Genomic DNA, 24158 nt, shown 5'->3' on the forward strand with positions numbered 1-24158 from the left:
CGTCCTCCGCCGTCTACCCGGAGCTGTCTCGAGGTCAGCCCCCTACCGGGCCCGGGTCCCGAGGTGAGTCCCCACCCGCGGTGAGCTCCTACCTGCAGCCAGGTTCCGATGTGAGTCCCCCACCCGGGGCTGGTCCTGAGGAGAGCTCCCTACCTGAGGCCGGGCCCGGGATGGGGGTCCCCCAACCCTGCCCAGTTCCGGTGCCGCCAGCAGACTCTGGGCGCGAGCCGACTGGGCACGCTCCATTCGCGAAGGCAAACTCCCTCCTGGCATCTAGCTGCTCTCCCCTGGTTCTTGTTGCTTGGTCTCTTTCTGCTGGGCAGGGAGTGCTGGCAGGGCTGTGCTGTCCGCCCTGGACTTCGCATTGCCCGGTAAGGGCGGTTGCAGGCCCGGAGAGCCGAACTCTGGCGGAGCTGGGGAGAGCATCTCGGTTGTCTTTGTAGCCAGTTCAGCAAACACCTGTTATGCACTTTGTAGCTGTCGCGGTGGCGGTCTATGGTATTGAACTTAGAAGTCAGGCATCGTTGAATTCGTTTTGGACATTTTGACGAAATAGGAAAACTGACAGCACTTGATGGTTCTTGTTCTCTGCAGTAGAGTGAAGGATAATTTAATTTCTAAAATGAAAACGTCTTAACGTTCCTTTTCTCTATAACTTTTAGGAAACTCAAAGCCAAGTTTACCAGTATTATAGTAACTGTAGGTGTTTGGTATGTGTGCTATCCCCGAGACCTAACGGTGTTTTGTTTTCTATTTTTAGTCTTTTCCTTGTGCAAGTATCTCTTGTATCTTTTTTGAAGTGTGTATGTGCGTTGTAAATTTATACATGACTGAATAAAAGTCTTAGCGGAAGGTTACTGTTGCAGCTGAAATAACAGTATTCCTTTGGGGATTTCTTTTTCACTTGGAGACACATTACTTTCTCCAGATATTGCTTATGTATCTTTTCCTCTTTCAATTTGAAACCATGTATGAATGACTCTTTCCACAAGTAATGTAAACAATGATATTGGCCTTGTTGAATTCCTGCACACTCACCTTTGTGGAAGAGATGTTTGATCACAGTTGGAATACATATAGTCCATCTTCTGTGTGTGCAGTCCATCTTTTGCTTGCTTTTGTCTGAATTTCCCCCAGAAAATTCATGGAGTCAAGCATCTTGTATGTAGATTTACCCCGACAAATCTGTTGATTCATTAAAAACTTTTAAAAGAATACATATTAGGTAAACAATAAGATGCAATATTGTTGGCTTTCTGGTGCCTCCTCAGTCTGACCTTGTTATAGTATTTTTTTTTTCCATTGTTTTTAAATTGTAGATAAAGCCTAGCCATGGCTGCTGTTTATTCTGGCATTTCCCTTAAGCTTAAAAGCAAGACAACCTCCTGGGAAGATAAACTAAAACTAGCTCACTTTGCTTGGATTTCTCACCAGTGCTTTCTTCCAAATAAAGAACAAGTAAGTTTAATGTGAAACTCATATTTTTACAGTCTGTCAAGATAATTATCACTTGTGTAATTTGGATATTGACAATTGGTTAAAATAAAAAAGTAGAGAAAAAGTTGGGGAGGGAACTTTGTTGGAAGTTAAATGTAATGACAATGAAAAAAGTAATCAGTCAGGTACTTCATTAATACTTTTTTATTTTTTTTCTGTTAAAAAACCTCATTTAGGTTGGGGGCAGTGGCTCATGCCTGTAATCTCTCTTTTGGGAGGCCAAAGCAGGAAGATCGCTTGAGGCCAGGAGTTCTAGACCAGACTGGACAACATAATAAGATCTCATCTCTTAAAAAAAAATATAAATATATATGTATATAAATTAGTCAGACATGGTGGCATCTGCCTGTAGTCCCCACTACCTGGGAGGCTGAGGTGGGAGCATCCCTTAAGCCCAGGAGTTTGAGGCTGCAATGAGCTATGACTGTGCCACTTTCACTCCCAGCCTGGGCGATAGAGCAAGACCTTGTCTCTTTAAAATAAATAAATGAACCCACCGAATTTAGCATTTCTTTTGTTTGGAGACATTAGATTACAAATTAAGTATATGCATTAATGAACACATGGGTAATTAAGTTACAGAAGTTAGGTTCTAAAAATCCATTGATAGCTGCATTTGCTTATAAATCTAAAGTGATGTTTCATAATCGGTTGGTGGTGCTTTGCTAAAAATCCTCAGGATTGGATAAAAATTGAAGGTTGGGAAGTAAAGAAATGTTAATATTTGTATAAAGTCATTTTAGAAATAGGCTAGGTACCAAGAAAGGCATTGCATTTTGTTAGAATTTCTCAGGCTTTTTAGGCTAAAAAATAGTTGGCATGATAAACACCAGGATGACAAGCTCATGAAATTGGATTAATACATATCCAGTTCCTGTTGTCAAAGAAGACAGCACAGAATGCGTCCAAGGTGGATGACGTGTGAAGTGATGATCAGGTGTGGTGCGGAGAGCAGCGGTCATAGCCAGTGCTTTCTACACCTGGCTGCACGTGGGAGTCATCCTGGCAGCATGGCCATCACCTGGCAGGTCTGCCCAGGGTGAAACAAAGGGGAGGCTCTAGCAGCCAACTGGATCAAAGTTTCTGCCGTTGTTATACTGAGAGATTTTATTCCTTCTGGCACCTGTCAGTGTTCATACTGTTATTGACAGTTCTGGGATCATGAGCTGGGGCCTCACCACCTTTCTTCAATGTTTTGTGAATAAGGAAACATGACACAGTAATGGAACCTGTATAGGCACAGTCCTCCTTTTCATAAAGCACTTGTGTGATTTCATATCAACTGTGTCTGTCTCCCAGATGATGTATAATATTAACAGTATTAGAGGTTAAGCTGCAGGCAACGTGGGGGAAGCCAGGACACAAATCCCAGACTTTCGACTCTTACTTGCTTTTTTGCTTTGTGTGTCTGATACATTCTGTGGTCGTTCTGAGCAGTCTTTGTGTTTCGAACTTTTAAAACTTAGTTGCATATCTCAGAGATACTGCAGGTTTGGTTCCACATCACCGAAATAGATCACAATATTGTGAGTCACACAAAGTTTTTGGTTTCCTAGTGCATGTAAAATTTATGTTTATACTGTACTGTAGTTTATTAAGAATGCAATAGCATTATGCCTAAAAAATGTACATACCTTAATTTAAAAATATTGCCCAAAAATGCTATTGGTTATCTGAGCCTTCAGGGAGTCATCATCCTGGAGGGTCTTGCCTTAATATTGATGATCTGGGTGGTGATTGCTGAAGGTTAGGGTGACTCGCAACTTCTAAAATAAGACAACAGTGAAGTTTGCTGCATTGATGGAGCTTTTCCTTTCATGAAAGACACAGCATTTTACCCACAGTGGAACTTCTTTCGAAATTGGACTTCTTCTCAAAACCTGCCACTGCTTTATCAAGTTTAAGTTCTATTCTCAATCCTTTGTTGTCATTTCAGCAATGTTCACAGCATCTTCACCAGGAGTAGATTCCATCTCAAAAAACCACTTTCTTTGCTCATCTCTAAGAACCAACTATCCATTCAAGTTTTATTAGTCCCGTCTTCAGGCTCCACTTCTAATTCTAGTTCCCAGGCTGTTTCTATTATATATGCAGTTGCTTCCTCCACTTCAGTCTTGAGCCCGTCAAAGTCATCCACGAGGATTGGAATCAGCTTCTTCTAAAATCCTGTTAATGTTGATATTTTGACCTCTTCACATGATTCATGAATGTTTTTACTGGCATCTAGAGTGGTGATTCTTTCCAGAAGATCTTCAGTTTGACTTTCTCCACATCCAGCAGATAAATCATTATGGCACCTATAGCATTAGGAAATGTGTTTCTTAAATAATAAGACTTGAAAGTCAAAAGTACTCCTTGATCCATGGGTTGCAGAATGGATGTTGCGTTAGCAATCATGAAAACAACAACATTCATCTCCTAGTCCATCTCCATCAGAGCTCTTGGTCACCCAAGAGCGGTAATCTTCTGATAGGAATCGTTTGGTTCCGATCGGTCTCAACACGGGCTTAAAATCTTCAGTAAACCATGCTGTAAACGGATATGGTATCATTCAGGCTTTGTTTTTCCATTGACAAAGCACAAGCTGAGTAGATTTAGCATAATTCTTAAGGCCCCTGGGATTTTGGGGATGGTAAGTGAGCACTGGCTTCAACTTAAAGTTACCAGCTGCATTAGACCTTAATAAGAGAGTCAGCCTGTCCTTTGAAGCTTAGAAGCTAGGCGTTGACTTTCTTCTTTAGCTATGAAAGTCCTAGATGGTGGCTGGGCACAGTGGCTCTTGCCTGTAATCCCAGCACTTTGGGAGGCAGAGGCGGGTGGATCACCTGAGGCCAGGAGTTTGAGAACAGTCTAGCCCACATGGCAAAACACCATCTCTACTAAAAATACAAAAAAAAAAAAAAAAAAAAAAATTAGCCGGGCGTGGTGGTGGGTGCCTGTAATCCCAGCTATTCGGGAGGCTGAGGCAGGAGAATCAAACCTGGGAGGCGGAGGTTGCAGTGTACCGAGATTGCACGATTCCACTCCAGCCTGGGCGACAAGAGCGAAACTCCATCTCAAAAAAAAAAAAAAAAGTCCTCGATGACATCTTCCAATAGAAGGCTGTTTTTCTACACTGAAAATCTGTTTAGTTTAGCCAACTTTGTCTGTAATCTTAGCTAGACCTTCTAGATAACTTCACCTGGAACTTTTATGTTACGAAGATGACTTCTTTCCCTAAACTTCATGAACCAACCTCTGCTAGCTTCTAACTCTTTTCTCTGCAGCTTCCTTACCTCTCTCAGCCTTCATAGAATTGAAGAGAGTTAGGGCCTTGCTCTGGATTAAGCTTTGGCTTAAGGGAATGTTGTGGTTGGTTTGATCTCCTATCCAGACCACTAAAACTTTCTCCATATCTGCAATAGGGTGTTTCACTTTCTATCATTTGGTGTTCACTGGAGTAACACTTTTAATTTCCTTCAAGAACTTTTCCTTTGCATTCACAATTTGGCTAAGTGGCTCAAGAGGCTTGGTTTTGGTCTATCTCACCTTTCAGCATGGCTTCCTTACTAAGCTTAATTATTTTTAGCTTTGGATTTAAAGAGACATGCAGCTATTCCTTCCACTTGAACACCTGGAGCCACTGTAGGGTTAATTGGCCTAATTGCAATATTATTGTGTCTCAAGGAATGGGAAGGCCAGAGGAGAAGGAGAGAGGGGAAAATAGCCGGTCAGGGTAATAGCATTTTGGTGGAGCAATCAGGACGCATAGAACATTTATTGATTAGGCTTACCGACTTAGAAGGACACAGTTCATGGCACCCCAAAACATTTAGAATAGTAACATCAATGATCACCGGTCCCAGAGCACCATAACAGATAGAATAAGAATGAAAAAGTTGGAAATACTGGGAGAATTACCAAAATGTGGCAGAGACACGAAGCAAGCACATGCTGTTGGAATAAAGGATCTGATGGACTCACTTGGCACAGAGTTGCCATAAACCTCCTATCTGTAAATGCAATATCTGTATCCACAAGGCACAATAAAATGAAGTATGCCTGTATAATCTCAGAAAAGGGGGTAAGACGTGTTAAGAGTTTCACCTGAAACTGTTAATTTGCCCTAACAAGACAAATTTGTTTCCCGTTCTTATCCTTTAATAATAAACATTTTAAAATACCTGAACACTTAAGTAATATTACCAAAGGTAAGTTTTAAAGGAGAGGTTCGCCCCCGTGGCAACTGGATTTGGTTATACCTGTAATGTCCCTTTGTTGTCTAACATCTTTCTCTCTTAGCAAGTAAGTTTATTGTCAGTGTATGTTTCCTTCAAATTCAGGTGTTACTTGACTGGGCAAGACAATCATTGGTTGCCTTTTATAAGAAAAAACTTGAGCTGAAGGAAGATATTGTTGAAAGGCTTTGGATCTACATAGATAACATTTTACATAGCAGAAAATTGCAGAATCTCCTCAAGAATGGAAAGACCATTAATCTTCAGATTTCCCTAGTCAAGGTAATTCACTCTTCTGTTGTCCTGTTATGTGTTGCATGCATCTCCATTGATTTCTTCTTCATGCTGGAAACTTGTTTTAGTGTCAGTTGTATGAAGATATAGGAAATATTAAGGTAGGGGAGAAGGATGTAATATTATTGGAATTATAATAATAACTGTTGAATGTGTATCATAGGCTGTAAGCATTTTGTTATTTAATATTCAAAAAAAGCTTAGAATGATTTCATAAACAGGTCATTGATTACCTTTTTAATTGGAAAAGGTAGCTAGCAAATTATGCTTCTCTGATTTGTTTTTCTTCTTCTTCACCTTTCTTTTGGCCTGGAGGGAGATCAAAGGCCAAAATCCGGACAGAAATTTCCTCAAAGGTTTTTTTTTTTTTACCCCACTATGGCCTTTGAGCCACAAGTGCCACTGGTGGCTTGGCCGGCAACTCGGGGCCTCCGCAGTTTTTGACTGAAAGTGATTTTAAAGTCTCGGATCAGAAGTAGGAACTTCATTGTCAAAACTGAGTGTGTTTATACACCACGAGAATAGCTAGATACGATAAAAACTACTACTAATTAGCACTTAATGTGTGCTAGACTCAAAGAAGTTTAGCTTTCCTAAAGTCACATGGCTAGTTAGTGGCAGAGCTGGGATTTGAACCTCACTCTGCCTGAGTATAAAGCCTGGGCTGTGAAGTCCTAACACTGCCTCACCCTCATGAGTGTGCAGGCAGAGAGAAAATCATTAGAGGCTAGTAACGGAGAGGAATGAAGGTTGAGCTGCCTGATGGCACATAAGGCTTAACAGTTCTTGAGATTATGTTCCAAACTGGGTCACTTTTAAAAATAATAAACCAGTGGTCACCAAAGTGGCTTGTTTCAAATGGTCTTTTGGAATATGGGAAGAAAATCTTAGAATGTCTCCTTGTTTAAAAAGCGATACTTAATTTTTATTTTTATGTGTGCTTCATAATTATATTAAATGTTAGTGCTGTAGCATATGTGCATAATTTATAAATAAATTACACTTATTGAGTATAAATGCAGGAAAAATCGATGAGTTGTATAATCAAAAATTTGGAGATCACCGTAATAGTGCATTGATGTTTAAGGATTTGTCATCTTTGTTACAGCTTTTCCAGGGTAACTTTAAAAGTCCACGACCAACAATTACTTGAATAGAAATAATAATACCTATCTCATTGGGGTACCTGATAACTTAGCACCTGGGATAGGTTTGGTTCTCAGGTTCCATAAGGCTGGGAGCAAGTCACCTAACCTGTGAGTGAATGAATCTGCCTGGTTCTCATAATTTCTGGTGTTTGTGAATTTTGGAATTTTGAGAGCAGTAGACAATAGATTTGCTGAATAATAAGCAGTAGCAACATAACATTTGCTTTCCTTTTTAAAAATTTTTTTGAGATACAGTCTCTGTCACCCAGGCTGGAGTGCAGTGGTGTGATCTTGGCTTACTGGAACCTCTGCCTCCTGGGTTCAAACGATTCTTGTGCCTCAGCCTCCTGAGTAGCTGGGACTACAGGTGTGCACCACCATGCTCGGCTAATTTTTCAGAGATGGTGTTTCACCGTGTTGACCAGGCTGGTCTCAAATGCCTGGCCTCTTGTAATCTGCCTCGCACTCAGCCTCCCAAAGTGTTGGGATTACAGGGCATGAGCCACCATGCCCAGCTGCTTTCCTTTCTAAAAGAGTGTCTTTTGCTTTGGCTTTTTTAAATAGAAAAAGTATAATTGACTATAAACATGTATTTTTTTTTCTTTTTTCAGACAGAGTCTTGCTCTGTCACCCAGGCTGGAGTGCAGTGGCTCAATTCCAGCTCACTGCAACCTCCACTTTCCCGGTTCAGGCCATTCTCCTGCGTCGGCCTCCCAGGTAGCTGAGATTACAGGTGTACGCCCGGTTAATTTTTTCATTTTTAGTGGAGTCGGGTTTCACCATGTTGACTAGGCTGGTCTCAAACTCCTGACCTCAAGTGATCCGCCCACCTTGGCCTCTCAAAGTGCTGGGATTACAGGTGTGAACCACTGTGCCTCGCCTATAAACATGTATTTTGGACCACAAGATCATAATTCAAGTGCTACTTTCCTTCTGCCTGGTAACATCTAAGCTCAGTTGCAGGTTTAGGGTCCAAGGGAAAGTGATATTTGGCATTTAAGCCCCTTAAAACCCAGCTTTAAAAAAAGGGACAACAAATTTACAAAGGCACAGATCCTTTTCTAGATTTGCATTGGTGGAAGATGGATGTGTGGAGGAATTGAAACAGGTGCTTTGCCTTATTTTGATGCACTAAGCTTATGTCAAGTTCATTGAAATATGGTAATCTGGGCATTTCTTTCTTACCAAGATGAGGGTAAGGGGTGAGTTTGTTGATTTTTTTTTTTTTTTTTTGATACTTTTCTTGTGTATATGGGTTTAAGGTCAGTAATGAATTTCCTTTCTTTCTTAATGTTCAGATCATAAATGAAAGAATAACTGAGTTCTCTCTTCGGGGTTCCCAAAGAAACATCTGTGCTGTCCTTCGATGCTGCCAGGGCATCCTGTCAACCCCTGCCCTTGCTGTCATCTACACGGCCAAACAGGAGCTGATGGTGACCTTGCTGAGCCAGCTTTGCTGGTCGGCCTGCAGGCAGCCAGAAGGAGCCGTGGTAGCCCAGTTGTTTGAGGTCATTCACCTGGCCCTTGGCCATTATCTCTTGATCCTGCAGCAGCAGGTCAACCCAAGACGTGCCTTTGGGGATGTGACTGCTCACCTGCTCCAGCCATGCCTGGTCCTGAGGCACTTACTCTCCGGGGGCACTTGGACGCAGGCTGGCGAGGGCCAGCTGAGGCAGGTGCTGAGCCGGGACATCAGAAGTCAGATTGAGGCCGTGTTCCGAGGAGGAATTTTTCAGCCTGAGCTGCTGTCATCCTACAAGGAGGAGCTCTTGGACCAGCAGCAAGGGGATGTGAAAGCGGGAGCCATGAAGAACCTTCTGGCTCCCATCGACACCGTGCTCACCAGGCTGGTCAGTGCTGGCTACTGTGCAGCATCCCTTCATACCTCTGTTGTGGCCAATTCAGTGGCCTTACTGTATAAGCTCTTTCTAGAGTCTTATTTCAAGGAGGGAAACCAGCTTCTCTGCTTCCAGGTTCTCCCCAGACTGTTTGGTTGCTTGAAGATTTCACACCTGCAGGAGGAGCAGAGCAAAGCCCTGTCCACATCAGATTGGACCACAGAGCTTTTGGTTGTGGAACAGCTACTAAACTCAGTGGCCAACAACAATATCTACAACATCGCTGCCGACAGGATTCGGCACGAAGAGGCTCAGTTTCGCTTTTACCGGCATGTGGCTGAGCTACTGATAAACTATGCACAAGCACCCATACCAGCCTGGTTCCGCTGCCTGAAGACTTTGATCTCTCTGAATCATTTGATTTTGGAGCCAGACCTGGATGACCTGCTGGCTTCGGCATGGATCGATGCAGAAGTAACAGAGTTTCGAACCAAAAAAGCCCAGGAGACGCTTATTCATACTGTCTTCCAGACTTATGCCAAACTCCGACAAGTGCCACGGTTGTTTGAAGAAGTTTTGGGGGTGATCTGTCGTCCAGCTGCTGAGACACTGAGGCAGCCTGTGCTGGCCTCGGGCCCCTCCACGGTACTGTCTGCATGCCTCCTGGAGCTGCCTCCGAGTCAGATCCTGGACACGTGGTCCCTTGTGCTGGAGAAGTTCCAGTCTTTAGTCTTGCCCTATTTGCAGAGTGATGCTGACATGGCCCTGAAGTCACTGTCACTGAGCTCGCTGCTGCACTGCATCATGTTCAACATGAGGAGCCTGGACAGCAGCACGCCCCTGCCCATCGTCAGACGGACGCAGTGCATGATGGAGAGGATGCTGAGGGAACTGGTGCAGCCCCTGCTGGCCCTTCTCCTGGACCCCCTAGGCCCAGAGCCAGAGCTGTGGCTGCAGAAGGTCAGTGACTCTGCACTCTTGCTTGCTTACACCTGGGCCCAAGTGGACGCTATGTTAAGTTTGAACTGTAGCCAGTATCACTCTATGTCTGGGGCCCTTATAGGTGTTGCTGTGGAGATCTCGAACGTCCCTTCATTGCTCCCAGGTGTAGAAACACAGCATTGGAAGAAGATAGAGAAGTTTACAGCCCAGTTCAGCTCTCTTGGTAGATATTGCTTGGAACAGCTGTACCTGCAGAAAATGAGAAGGACTTTAATGCACACTAGTTTCCGGTCTGAAGAAGCCCTCCGAAGTTTGAGGTGCGATGCTGCCTTTATTATTGGTTCCAGCAGAAAAAGCTTGAATCAGAGAACGATGGCTTCCTGGGATGGCCAAGTTGGGACAGTGAGTGGACTCACATACCCTGTAGCACACTGGCACTTGATTGTGTCAAATCTCACCATTCTGATATCCTATCTGTGTCCAGATGATGTGAGATACCTGGCCAGTGTCCTGCTGAGAACTTTACCAATGGGCAAAGCCCAGGAAGGCTCAATAGAGGAAGAGGCATACGTCACACTGGAAAAAATTTCCAAAGCCATCCTTCATAGCCCTCTCTTTCCAGAGATGCAGTCCCTTCATTCTGCTTTCTTAATGTGCGTAACCGCAAGATGCTCCAGCATTCTGTGTTCTGGTGCCCAGCGTGACTCAGGTCTTGTCAGTCAGCAGCTTCCCTGGCTTTTTGAAAAGGACCACATGGTTGTGGGTCATTGGGAAAACAGATTTGCAAAAGCTGGACCCGAAGGTTTAGAACCTAGAGGAGAAATTGCCAAGAACTTACTATCCCTGGTCAAGAGTGACTTCCCCATCCAGCTGGAGGGAGAGCAGTTGGAAAGCATCCTGGGGCTTTTGGAAGTGATTTCTGCTTTACAGCTGGACAGCCTCTTACCACCCTATCATGTGCATTATTTTCTTCTGTTACTGTCCATGGCCATCACCAGACTAGGATGCTCTTGCTCCTCCTCACTGGCTCTCAAGTTCTTGATGACTTGCTACCAGCTTCTTGGTTACCTGCAAAAGGGGAAAAGTGCTCGCTCTGTGTTCAAGATCATGTATGGTAGTGATATTTTTGAGATTGTACTGACTTCATTGTTCAGAGCTAGTGGTAGGTTCCCTATTGAGATGGATGATCCCACTTGGCTGGAATTCCTCCAAGTGATAGGTACATTCTTAGAGGAGCTAATGCAGATGCTCATCCAAATGAAGCTGAGCTTGTTGCTCAATTTTAGAAAAATCACCACATTCCTCTCTAGTTCCAAACCATACATGGAAGCAGCTTCTGGCAAACAATTGGAAAATCAGAACCCCCAGGGCAGGCAGCTCCTTCTGGTGTCTTTAACCAGGTTGTGCCATGTCCTGGGACCTTTCCTCAAAGAGCAGAAGCTGGGCCAGGAGGCCCCAGCAGCACTGTCCGAGCTGCTGCAGCAGGCTGTGCTGCAGACGGGAGCTGTGCTGCAGCTCTGCTCAGTGCGAGGGGCCCAGGGCTGGCACCTTCCCTCCGTCCTCATCTCATCCGTCAGCACGCTCTTGGAAGCCGACCTCGGTCAGCACTGCAGGGATGGAGGAGCCAACATTTCCCACGTAACCGACAGGACGCTGCTCTCCCACGCTGCCCTCTACCAGGGTGTTTACTCTCAGATACTGTTGGAGCTGCCAGCTCTTGCGGGACATGATCAGTCTTTTCGGGCAGCCTTGCAGTTTTTGACTCTGTTCTTTTTGGCCCCAGAACTCCATCCCAAAAAGGACTCCGTGTTTACCTCCATGTTTCATTCTGTGAGAAGAGTTCTTGCAGGTAAGATATTTTCTCTTGAGCTAATTCTGTGTTATAGAGGTCTAGTTTCCACTGCTCCCCTTTTTGGAACTGGGAATAAGTGAGCACGTGATGTGTTCAAAAGGTACCACATGTGGACAGTGAGAAGATCTCTCTCCTAGGCCCAGCACGCACAACTTCATGCCCTCTATTTACATTCTAGGCATACATTAGCAATTACCGCTACAAATAGTTCCCTACTTTCTGTGCAAACAGCAGCCTCCTCCGTATGGTGCTCTGTACCTCAGTTGCTTACTTCTTTTGGAGGTTGTTCTGTGTAAGTTTTTAGTTTTGAAATCTGCTCCTCTTCAGCTTTTTAGCCTTTAACTTGTCCTGGCTGCAATGAGATACATAGATACCTGCATCCTTAGTAGACTCTTATGTATCAGACTTTCAATGCCATAAATTGACTTAAAAAAGGTATAAAAATGTTTTATATCTTTTTAAAAAAGTACAAATCCGAGCCAGGCGTGACAGCTCACGCCAGTAATCCTAGCACTTTGTGAGATTGAGGGGGCAGATTGCTTGAGTCCAGGCAACATGGCAAGACCCCATCTCTACAAAAATTGGCCAGGTATGGTGGCATGTGTCTGTCGTCCCAGCTACTCAGGATGTTGAAGTGGGAGGATCACTTGAGCCCAGGGAGGTTGGTGCTGCAGTGAATCTTGATCCTGCCATTGCACTCCAGCCTGGGTGACGCAGTGAGACCCTGTCTCATTAAAAAAAAAAAAAAAAAAAAATTCAAACCACTTAATGTCTTTTTTTTTTTTTTTTTCTTTTTTTGAGACAGAGTCTCGCTCTGTCGCCCAGGCTGGAGTGCAGCGGCATGATCTCGGCTCACTGCAACCTCCACCTCCTGGGTTCAAGTGATTCTCCTGCCTCAGCCTCCCAAGTAGCTGGGACTACTGGCATCCGCCACCACGTCTGGCTAATTTTTTTGTATTTTTTAGTAGAGACAGAGTTTCACTGTGTTAGCCAGAATGATCTCGATCTGACCTCATAGAGAGTTTCACTGTGTTAGCCAGGATGATCTCGATCTGACCTCATGATCTGCCTGCCTCAGCCTCCCAAAGTGCTGGGATTACAGGCGGGAGCCACCGTGCCCAGCCAAATCACTTAATTTCCAAAGAGCCTCTTACAGTTCCTTGAGGGCAGGACTGTGCCTGCCTTAGTTCACACACACAATCACCCCCACCCCGCCCATATTGGGGTGCTGCCAGGTACAGGTGCTCACTAGACCAAGGCTACCTACGATGTCATCAGAGTGTTTGAGTCTGAAGGCAGCCTTCCAGGCAGCAAACTAGGACCTCATACACAGTCCCAAAGTGAGAGAGCTCATGTCTTCCTGCACAGAGTCGACCTTTACAGCCCCCTTGGTGAAAGGTTAATGGGTTACTAGGCAGCCATTAAAATTATAATTCTGAAACCTCTTATGAAGACAAGGGCTAGAAATCTATAGAAAATATTGTTAAGCAAAAAAAGTACAATATGAAATGTTAAATATGCCACAGTTACAACTATGTAAAATATATATTCATGCAGAAAAGGGCTAGAAAGGCATCCAAAAATTAAAATAATTATTGCATTAACATGTGTTGTATTAGTGCAGTGTAATAGGTTGTGATTGTTGCTATTTTCTTTTTTTGTACCACTTTAATGTTGCATTTTAATAAGAATAAATCAAAATACTTTTCTATGATTTAAACTTGCCATAAGCAGGGAATAGATGATAATGTTTTTGGAGGCCCATTTAGAGTTTGTTGAGGTTTTCTTCTAAATATAGTGAAAGACGATTAAGATTTGTTACCTTTATTAGGGTATACAAATAAAATACACTTTTACTCCTCCCAAACAAACAGTTAATGGAAGAGATTTCTTCTTTTTCAAGATGGCACACACCACAATTGTGGGGGGTATTTTCTTTTTTGTTTTGGTGGTAACAAAAGGGCTGGGGTCAGGTCAGTCTTTTGAGGTGAGGTCTGCAAGTCAGCCAAATCTGACCCTCGTTAATGTCACGTTAACGTCCGTGTTAAGCACATGTTAAGGTCTGTGTTTCTGGGTGGAGAAGCTGTGACGGATGGGGCCACAGGCGTGCCTTTCAGTACGTGAGGGTTAAATGGGTTCTCGCAGAAAGTAGAGCCATCTGGTCTGCCTGTGCCAGCGCCAGAACTGAAGTGCCACGGGCCAAATCACGCTGCTGTTGTCTCCCTTTCAGTAACTGTCTCTGGCTGGATTGTGGATTAACCGAAAGGCTCTGATATTACATTGTTCTGTCTTACTGTGTCAGGGTGTCTTTTAGTGAATGGTGTTCACCTTCTTAATGGGGGCTAAAATCGAGTCTTTTATTAAGCCTGATTATAGTGTTCTAAGTGACTGGCCCAAGAAACGGCAGCTGGTGGTCTGAAGCTCTGCCCTTGTGCCCTTTAGTTAAACAGAATATTGTGTCCTCCTTTTCCTCTTCAACCCTGCTGAGTTGAGGCAGTCTCTTTTTTTTCGAGACAGTCTCGTTCTGTCACCCAGGCTGGAGTACCGTGGCACAGTCTTGGCTCACTGCGACCTCTGCCTCGCGGCTTTGAGCGATTCTCTTGCCTCGGCCTCCCGAGTAGCTGGGATTATAGGTGTGTGCCACCACACCCAGCTAGTTCTTGTATTTTTAGTAGAGATGAGGTTTTACCGTGTTGGCCAGGCTGGTCTCGAACTCCTGACCTTAAGTGATCCGCCTGCCTTGGCCTCCCAAAGTGCTGGGATTACAGGCATGAGCCACCGTGCCTGGCCGAGTTGAGGCAGTCTTTAAGTCCTAACTGTATGTCCCTGAACTTTTGGTACCTTATTTCCCCAGGGACAGAGCCCCTCGGTCACAGCGTGGTCAGGGTTGGGCAAGGCCAGACTGGTACACTGTGCCCTCAGTTCATGGGCCTGGGGTGTTGCTGTGTCCAGGCCTCTTCCATCTGAGCTGTTAGACACTGTCCAGGGAAGTGCCAGAATTGTGAGTGCTCCGGAAGAAATGCCAAATGAGGAGTGGCCCAAGGCTTTGGGCAGGAAGAGGGAGTGTGAAGAGGGACCCCAGCCATGGAGTTCTCCCTGTGTCCTTAAAGGTGGCTCAGAGGTGGGCTTTTGAAAAGAATGCCTTCTGATAGTAGAACAGAGGGCCTGAATTCAATTACAGAAACCAACATTTCTAAAAATGCTTCTTGGCTGGGAGTGGTGGCTGGCATCTGTAGTCCTGCACTTAGGGAGGCTGAGCCAAGAGATCACTTGAGGCCAGGAGTTTGAGACCAACCTGGGTGAAAAAGCAAAACCCCATCTCTACAAAAAGCCCGTGCGGGTAGCATGCACCTGTGGTCCCAGCTACTCCGGAGGTTGAGGCGAGAGGACCCCTTGAGCCCAAGAGGTCGAGGCTGCAGTGAGCCATGATTGTGCCACTGCATTCCAACCTGGGTGATGGAGTGAGACCCTGTCTCCAGAAACATAAAAAAACAGTTAAAATGCTTGTATGTTTGAGGCTGTGTCCTGCTCTGGAGATGAGTGAGGTATTGATTTTGGCCTTTGTAATTAAGTAAACAGACATTCACACACATCACAGGGTAAAGGTGGGGGAGACGCCGTAAAGTGAACCAGAGCTATGGGACTCGGTGGAGAGGCCACATACAGGCCACGTGTGAGTGGCCCTTGAAGCGTAGCTAGGGCAGGTGGAAATGGGAGCCTTTCGTGTGAGGGCACTGTGTTGTGAACTCTGTGGCCTTTTTTTATTTGCCAGCCACAGGAGTTGGTGCTGTTATGCCCACTTCGCTGATGAGGGAGTTGAGGCTCAGATAAATCATGGGTCCAGGGTTTTACAGCTTATGGGAGACTTGGATCTAGATCTTTACCTCCCAAAAGTCCACTTTCCCCCAATGCTGTAAATAGTAAGCAAAGACGGGAAAGCAGGACGGTATTCTGGCAATGTGGAATAGGCAGGTGGGGCTGAAGCACTGGCTGGAAAGATGACCTGGGGCCAGATGATAAAGGGCCTTGAGTGCCCTGGCTTTGGGCGTTATTGTGAAACTGTGGGCCTGAGGACACTGGGGATGATGGGAAACAGCTGGGTGACTTCCTGACCGTCATCCAGGCCTGAAAAATGGAGCTCTCTTAATCTTTATGACTTTCCCATCTGTTTAAAATATCACCCACTCTTGCACCCCTACCGATTTTATAAAAGAAACACAAATAAAGTAGAGAAATAAAATACTGTTGACCCTTGAACAACATAGGGGTTAAGGCACCAACCCTCGGCACAGTAAAAAATTCCATGTATATCCTTCTGAAACAATTCTATTTAAAAAATCTTATATTACTTTTGACTCTCCGGAAATTTCCAAACTACTGATAGCCTACTGTTGACCAAAGCCTTACTGATAATATAAACAGTCGATTACCACGTTTTGTGTATGTATTTATGTATTCTTACAATCAAATAAGCTAAAGAAGATGTTATTAAGAAAATAATAAGCAAGAGAAAATGTATTTGCCATTCATTAAGTGAAGTATATTATCATCAAGGTCTTCATCCTCTTCATCTTCACATTGAGTAGGTTGAGGAGGAGGAAGAGGAGGGGTTAGTCTTGCTGTCTCGGGGTGCCAGAGGCAGAAGAAAACCCATGTGTAAGTGGATCCATGCAGTTCAAACATTGTTCAAGGGTCAGTGGCACAAAGCAATAATCACTGTCTTCTGTGGTTCGGAGTTTACCTCCTAAGCATGGCTGTCGTCTTCTGTGTTTGTGTGTGTACACACAATGCACAGGTGCAGCTGTGTGTGTGAGAGCATGGCATCACACTAAATACGTGTACCTGCTTTTTCCACCAGTGCTTGTATCACCATGCCCCTAACTTGGTGATGTTTGATGGCGGCCACAGCTGTGCGCAGTTTCATCATGTGGCTACTTGGTAATGTATTTCACCTGTCTGTCACATCTTAACAGTTTTGGTTTCTTACCCACACAGATCCTGAAATTCCTGTTCGGGTCACTCAGGATATTGAGCCTCATTTGGGAGCCTTGTTCACCCAAATGTTAGAGGTTGGGACGACAGAGGACTTGAGGCTGGTGATGCAGTGTATTCTCCAGGGACTGGACGTCAGTAACATGTGGAAAGCAGATGTGCAGGTGGGCGGCTTCTCCCTCCTTGTGTGGCAGGCTCAGAAATCATGTCGGCTCAAATGGGAAAACTGATTTGAGATGTGCTGTCACCCTTAAAACTAAACAAATTCTAACTGGTAGAGACTCTAGGCAAAGAGGGAGTCTGTGAGAGGGAGCCCTGGCCTGTGGGACAGCCCAGGCTGCGGCGTAGGGAAGGCCTTAGTTTTCAAACGGGAAGTCTTCAAATTACAAGTGTGTGGTCTTATTATGTCAAGTACTAAGTGTTACACGTTCATAAAACTGATACATAAAAAAGTTAAATTCTGCTCATTCTTTGCTGAAGACCTCTCACACCATGCTTTTCGAAACATGTGGCCTGATTGGGCCATACTGCCCTCATGCCAGCATCTGAGAAGCACCTCAGTTAGCCTGCCCCTTCAGTTCTGACAGAAGTCACCGATACAGCCTGCATGGTGTTGCACTTGCTGAGTGCCTTTGCACAGAGCTCACATGCTGGGATTTGCTTCTCTGAATGCCTGTGGGCACTGGACCGGTCAGACGTCTCTTACGCAAGGAAGAAGGCCACAGGCCACAGAGCCAGTGGTTGGCGGGGCGGAGACTCCAGCCAAGGTCTGTGGTCTAGGCATATTCTTTCTGCCTCGTGAATGGCTTGTTGACTCCTGGTCATATACAGCACACTGGTATTGGGTACTGATTTGGGCAGGGGAGGAAACAACCCCAAATTTCTGTTTGGACCAGTTGGTCAGGAGACTTCCCGGAGGAAGTGAGACTCCAGCTGTGCCCTGAAGAATGCAGGAGACTTGGCTGGGGAGCAGAGGTGAGGGGAAGGGAGGCGTGCACCGTGCAGGCAGCGTGTTGGGCTGCCAGGAGCAGGGGATGGGATGTACAAGTGTGAGAAGATGGACAGGGAGAAGTGGTGTAGGTGGGCGGGCCCTGGTGGGGAGATAGCCTGTAGGTGGGCAGGAGAGTGCGAGTGGAGATGGGGCTTTGGGGTGTGCATAGTCAGAGGGAGCAGGGAAGGGAAGAGAGTGAAAGGCAGAAGCCAGGACTTTGGCTAGGGTTGTAGGGTGGGCTGCACAGCATTCGGGGAGAAGAGGATGGTGTGAGGCTGAAATAGAAACTCACTGACAGTGTGAAATGCCTGGCACCCAGTAAAGGCAGGGCTCTGCCTATGTCTCATGGTTTAAAACCTTATTTTTCAAAGGGGAAGTTTTTCAAATTACAAATGTGTGGTCTTACTGTGTAAAATACTAAGTATTACATATTCACAATACTGATACATATAAAAGTTAAATTCTGGCCGGGCGTGGTGGCTCATGCCTGTAATCCCAGCACTTTGGGAGGCCGAGGTGGGTGGATTATATGAGGTCAGGAGTTCGAAACCAGCCTGGCCAACATAGTGAAACCGCATCCCTACTAAAAATACAAAAATTAGCTGGGTGTGATGGTGGGTGCCTGTAATCCCAGCCACTTGGGAGGCCGAGGCAGGAGAATTGCTTGAACCCAGGAGGTGGAGGTTGCAGTGAGCAGAGATCATGCCATTGCACTCCAAGCCTGGTGACAGAGCGAGACTCAGTCTCAAAAAAAAAATTAAATTCTGCTCATTCTTTGCTTAAGACCCCTCCCACCATCTGTTTTGAAACATGTGACCTGATTGGGCCATATTGCCCTCATATCAGCATGTAGCACCCACGACCACAGCACCTAATCCGATTGTTTTCATGTTTTCCTCCAGCCTCTCCTGTCTGTAAGCATGCGTCGTTGCTCAGTGAAGTAACAGCCAGTGTCCTCTGCGTGGACAGAGCCTTGACAACACAGGGTCTCCATAATTAGGTCACAGTGTGTAACCCTTGTGCAATTCACTGTCCTGGCCCATTTACGTGCTTGGTTTAGTGAGATGCTGCTGAAAGACCCTGACTTTGCCCCAGCTCTGCTCATCTTCTTCACTTCCTTCCTGTCTGCATGCTGATGTGAAGGTTGTCCCTCCCAGGACTTAACCCCAAGCAGGCCTTATCCACGTCCCCTGACACCAGGGCTCTCAATCCACTCCAACGCTGCAGCCCCAGGGAGCAGGCTCCTTCCCCAGGCGGAGTTCTTAAGAGAGAACAAGCTATCTCTGCTGCTAAGTTTTTTCTCTTTTACCCCAGGCTGTTGTGTCAGCTATTACATTGCTGAGGCTGCTACTGAACTGCCCACTCAGTGGAGAGAAAGCAAGTCTCTTGTGGCGTGCGTGTCCCCAGATAGTCACGGCTTTAACAGTGAGTACCCTCTGGAGATGTGTCCTCCAGCTCCTCCCCTCCCTCTTCCTATAAAGACAGAAGTCAGCCTTTTGGGGGTCTGCCGCCCTGTGGCTTTATGCAGAGCGTGTGTGTGGGCTGCTTCCTGAGGGCAACGGTGAGCAGGATGCTGAGTTTGTGTGTCCTGCCTGAACACATTGGTATCAACAGTTGGAACAGTGGAAGCGAGGTGGTATCAAGGGACATTTAGTAGCATTGGGAAGCATCAGACAGGCAGTAAAAACAGGGATGTAGTGATAAAGGGAGGCTATCGTGGAGGCCTGCTTAATTTTTAAAATTTTATGTTTTATTATATTTTTAGAAATAGGGTCTCAATGTGTGGTGCAGGCTAAGGTGAAGTGGCTATTTGCAGGTGCGAACATAGTGTTCTGCAGCCTCAAACTCCTGGCCTCAAGTGATCCTTCTGCCTCAGCCTCCCAAGTCACCAGGATTATAGGTGCATGCCACTTCAGCCAGCTTGTAGATGCCTATTTAATCAGATGATAATACAAGGACTTGTATTATCTGGGGCTTTCTTTGTCCCCACAAAATGTTGTGGTTAGTTTAATGCACTCATTTATTTGTAGGAGTTTTGTGTGTGTGTATGTGTGTGTATGTATGTGTATGTGTGTGTTTAAGGCCTATGATACAGTGAGAATAAAATGCTTTATAGGATGGGATAGTAATGTTGCAGATAGGAGTTTATTTTGTTACAATCTTACTCAAATGTTAAAATTTGTGACCAGTTGTTGCTAGGCTGTTTGTTTCGCTAGAACAAAAGTCTGGCTCAGATTGGGACTGTCTCCTGCCCTCTAAAAATCCTGACCTGGGTGTTCTTACGCTTAGGTGTGAAGGAGCAGTATCTATTTTACCATCATCCTCTGCCCTAATTCTAGCCGTTGCTACCTGAGAGAATTGCCCTGGGTTAGCATGTTCCTGGGGCAAAAGGGCCTAAAAAACAGACTTAATATTCTCTCTTGTTTCCAGTTTGGCTGCTTTGTCATTTTCCTGAGCATCCGTTTTGGTGGATGGCAGGGGTCGTCGTCCCTAAGTATGTGTGGTGAGCATCAGGAGAGGCACGTGGGCTATATATGGGGGTGACCCATGCTGACGGGCAGGCAGTGTTGATGATGTGTGTGGTAGGCCCTCACTGATGAGAACACCAGGCTAGAATCTGCTTATGTCCACCCAAAGGGTATAGCAGGGGTCTACACAGCCAGAATACCCAGCAGAACAGTGAGCATTGGAAGAGACAGCCCTCACCAGGGCTGCTGTGTGTCTGAGAAGGAGGGTCACAGGTGAGCTGTCCCAGGTTACGTAGGTAAGACTTTGAGCTATCCTTCCTCTTGGGTCTGTTCTCTGTATTTTCTAAATCATTAGTTGAGTATCTTTCACTAGAGCTGATTTGTAAGAAGTTTAACAAATGGTATTTAACTGCCCACTGACTACATCAATTCATTTTGGAGCACAGACGTCTTTACCTCAGTCACTCGGTGCTACAGTGTTTGTGTTATTTCCTTGGGGAATTACTTTCATTTTTCCTCTATCTCATCTTGCCCTTTAGCTCCTAAACCGAGAGGCTTGTCAGGAGCAGCCTGTGTCCCTCACAGTGGTCGGGCCTGTCTTAGACGTCCTGGCGGCACTGCTGCGGCAGGGGGAGGAGGCCATCGGCAACCCCCACCACGTCAGCCTGGCCTTCAGCATCCTTCTCACTGTCCCTTTGGACCATCTGAAGCCGCTGGAGTATGGAAGCATCTTCCTGAGGCTGCACAGCGTGCTCTTCTCAATCCTGCAGTGTCACCCTAAGGTGAGAAGGAGGGCGAGAGCGGCAGGCAACTTTTCCTCTGCGAGCAGGGCACTTGAAGTCTATAGAAAAGTGGCAGCAAAACTTTACTATTGCAGGATAATAATACAAATAATGAATTGCCAGGCAAACTTTCTGTTCTAGTAAATTTCAGAGCCAAGTGGTTTCTCAAGCATAAAAATGCTTGACCTTCATACTGGGCTTTGTGAGCGAGTTTTTCTTCACTGGATCTGGCGCTTTGAATGGTGTTTGTATACTACAGGTTGAACACTTCTAATCCAAAATGCTCTAAAACTCGAAACTTTTAGAGTGCTGACATCGTGCCACAAGTGGAAAATCCCACTCCTGACCTCACGTGACTGGTCGCAGTCATAACACAGTCAAAACTTTATTTCATGCGCAAAATTATTTAAAATTATTGTAGAAAATTACCTTCAACTGTGTGTATAAGCTATATGAAGTGAAACATAAATGAATTTTTAAATTATGTTTAGATGGGACCCATCTCCAAGATACCTCATTTTATATATATGCAAATATTCCAAAATCTGTAATCTGAAACACTTCTGGTCCCAAAGCTTTAGGATAAGGGATACACAATCTGTACTATTTAAGGAAGCTCATTAGAAATTATTCTGTTTTTGCTCACCACGTATTTAAATAAGCCACTCACTTGCATAGATCTCTTGCTGGGCTTTTAATTCAAATGGATATAGGGAATGAGGCATCCTGAGTTCCAGTTTTATAGTATGCTCCTTTTTAAGTTAAACTGAAACTGGGGATAAATATCCCACAGAAAAAGTTACAGTTCAGCTAACGTTTATTGAACAGTTGATATGTTCCGCCCCATAGCAAGCCTGTGAAGGAGGCACTAATCCCATTTTATTGATGAATAAACTGAAGCTCAGTGCCACCAAATGATTTGACCAATGTCACTTAGCTGAGTCTAAACCTTAGACTCAAGACTTGTTATCTTTGACCAGTGTTCTTTTCATGGTGCCACCACTGTATGTATGGCTGACTATATGTGTAGGAACTCATAAATATGACAGTTAATGCATCGCTTAATGACAAGAGACATGTTCTGAGAAGTATGTCGTTAGGCATTTTTGTTGCGCAAACACCATAGATCATATAATACTTTCACAAACTCAGATAGTACAGTGTGCTGCACACCTAGGCTATCGGGTATAGCCTGTTGCTTCTAGGCTATAAACCTACAAACCTATACAGCACGTGACTGTGCTGAATCCTGTAGGCAGTTGTAACACAATGGTGAGTATTTGTGCATTTAAACAGAGAAATGTTCCATTAAAAATACAATCTTATAATCTTATAGGACCACCGTTGTTTTATACAGTGTGCTTTTGACCAGAATATGGTTTTGTAGTGCATCGCTGTGTATCTTATATTCATGCACATTCAGATATTTTTAAGTGTTTTGATGTCCTAAGGATAGAGACCTGCCAGCAATGCAGTTTTTAAGAAAAATACTCTCTGGTAAGCTAAATACTCATGAAATTGGATCTAACTCTAAAGCCTTCCCCTGTTAACAGTTGCCTTTGGCCCTGTTTATCCTGTCAGCATCTTTGTTTTAAAATCTCTCTGCTGTTGTTAGATTTGTATGTGACTGTACAATATAAATGCAATGCACATAAGTTACAAACTGAAATTACAGGTGCAGGATTTCATGAAGTTGATGAAAGTAGTATTAGAAAGCAGCTTGATTCTTCTGCTTGCAAAACCATTAACAAATGACCATTTAGTGGAATTAGATCATGTAACGAATGGAGAAAATTGACCAGGATAATGACATGGTATTACAGTAAAGAATGATGTGAATTAATCAAAGCTCACTCTCATCTGTTGGAGTTGTGTAGGGAATCTGATTCCTGACCACAGCATCAGCAGTGTGCGTGGCAGGCCCACGCGGATGTAAACACGCAGCCAGAATCGCATCAGCAGTGTGCGTGGCAGGCCCACGCGGATGTAAACGCACAGCCAGAATCCTCTTAGGTACATTTAAAGGGTATAGCATTTAAAGGGTACGCAAGCACAGCCAGCGTACCCAGCAGAATGATCAGCAGCTTGTGCTGTTCTAGGCACTTTACATGGCTTAGCTTGTTCAGTCCTCGCGACAACCTATCATCTTCATTTTGCAAATGAGGAAACTGAGGTGCACACAGACAAAAAAGAGCTAGATGATTTGTTCAAGATCTTAAGGAGCCAGAGTGTGAACCCAGATAGTTCCAGAAGGATTTGTGTGCTTTTCATCAATGTGATAGCAAAGGATTAAGAGAGGGTCCTTGGGGAACTGGATGAAATGCCGGAATACTTTTGCAAAAACAACTTCTTTCAGAATATGCTGCAAAAGGTCAGTAATTTGACATGAAGAATGTGGTATTATGCTGTCAAAAATTTCGTTGGACAAATTATGCCAAAGAGAATAATCCCAACACTTGACTTACTCTCTGTTCACTCTCACACGTGGTGCAGCACTGTCCAGCAGTGGTCAGCAGTGGTGGGCGTGTGCTGTGTCTCCTTCATCCAGCATGGTAACCACTGGCCACAGCTGTCTTGACCACTTGAAATGTGGCCAGTATGACTAGGAACTGAATATTTAGTTTTATTTAATTCTAATTAATTTAAATGTAAGTAGTCACATGTGGCTGGTGGTGCTCTGCTGGACGGTGTGTGGTTGTGATTCAGACCTAAAGATGATTGAGTATAAAAGAGGCATGTTCTATCATCAAAATCTCATTTTTCTTTTTTTTTTTTTTTGAGATGGAGTCTCGCTCTGTCCATCAGGCTGGAGTGCAATGATGCGATCTTGGCTCAGTGTAACCTCTGCCTCCTGGGTTCAAGCAATTTTTGTGCCTCAGCCTCCCGAGTAGCTGGAATTACAGGCACCGGGCACCATGCTTGGCTAATTTTGGTATTTTTAGTAGAAACAGGGTTTCACCATGTTGGCCAGGCTGGTCTCCAACTCCTGACCTCAGATGATCCACCTGCCTAGGCCTCCCAAAGTGCTGGGATTATAGGTGGGAGCTGCTGTGCCCGGCTGAAATCTCATTTTTCAAGATGAAGTTTTCAAGCAGAGCTTTTCACCACTATTAATTGAGAGGTTTTGGTCCCCATTT

At 44.8% G+C, this 24158-nt stretch overlaps 1 protein-coding gene across 2 annotated transcripts in view; it reads left to right on the forward strand.

Moving 5' to 3' along the window:
- Positions 1-24158, forward strand: part of URB2 (URB2 ribosome biogenesis 2 homolog (S. cerevisiae)) — a 33760-nt gene continuing 9602 nt past the window's right edge. The window contains exons 1-7 of one of the 2 annotated variants that reach the window (XM_011999856.1): positions 1-63; positions 1288-1458; positions 5820-5996; positions 8455-11785; positions 16784-16944; positions 19086-19196; positions 20779-21021. In XM_011999856.1, the coding sequence (XP_011855246.1) occupies positions 1333-1458; positions 5820-5996; positions 8455-11785; positions 16784-16944; positions 19086-19196; positions 20779-21021 (4149 nt within the window). In that variant the 5' untranslated portion in view covers positions 1-63; positions 1288-1332. The remainder of the gene's footprint in view (positions 64-1287; positions 1459-5819; positions 5997-8454; positions 11786-16783; positions 16945-19085; positions 19197-20778; positions 21022-24158) is intronic. The other variant, XM_011999855.1, reaches the window with a different exon arrangement.

Source organism: Mandrillus leucophaeus, unplaced genomic scaffold (assembly GCF_000951045.1).
Source record: "Mandrillus leucophaeus isolate KB7577 unplaced genomic scaffold, Mleu.le_1.0 Scaffold604, whole genome shotgun sequence".
In the NCBI taxonomy this organism is placed as follows: domain Eukaryota; kingdom Metazoa; phylum Chordata; class Mammalia; order Primates; family Cercopithecidae; genus Mandrillus; species Mandrillus leucophaeus.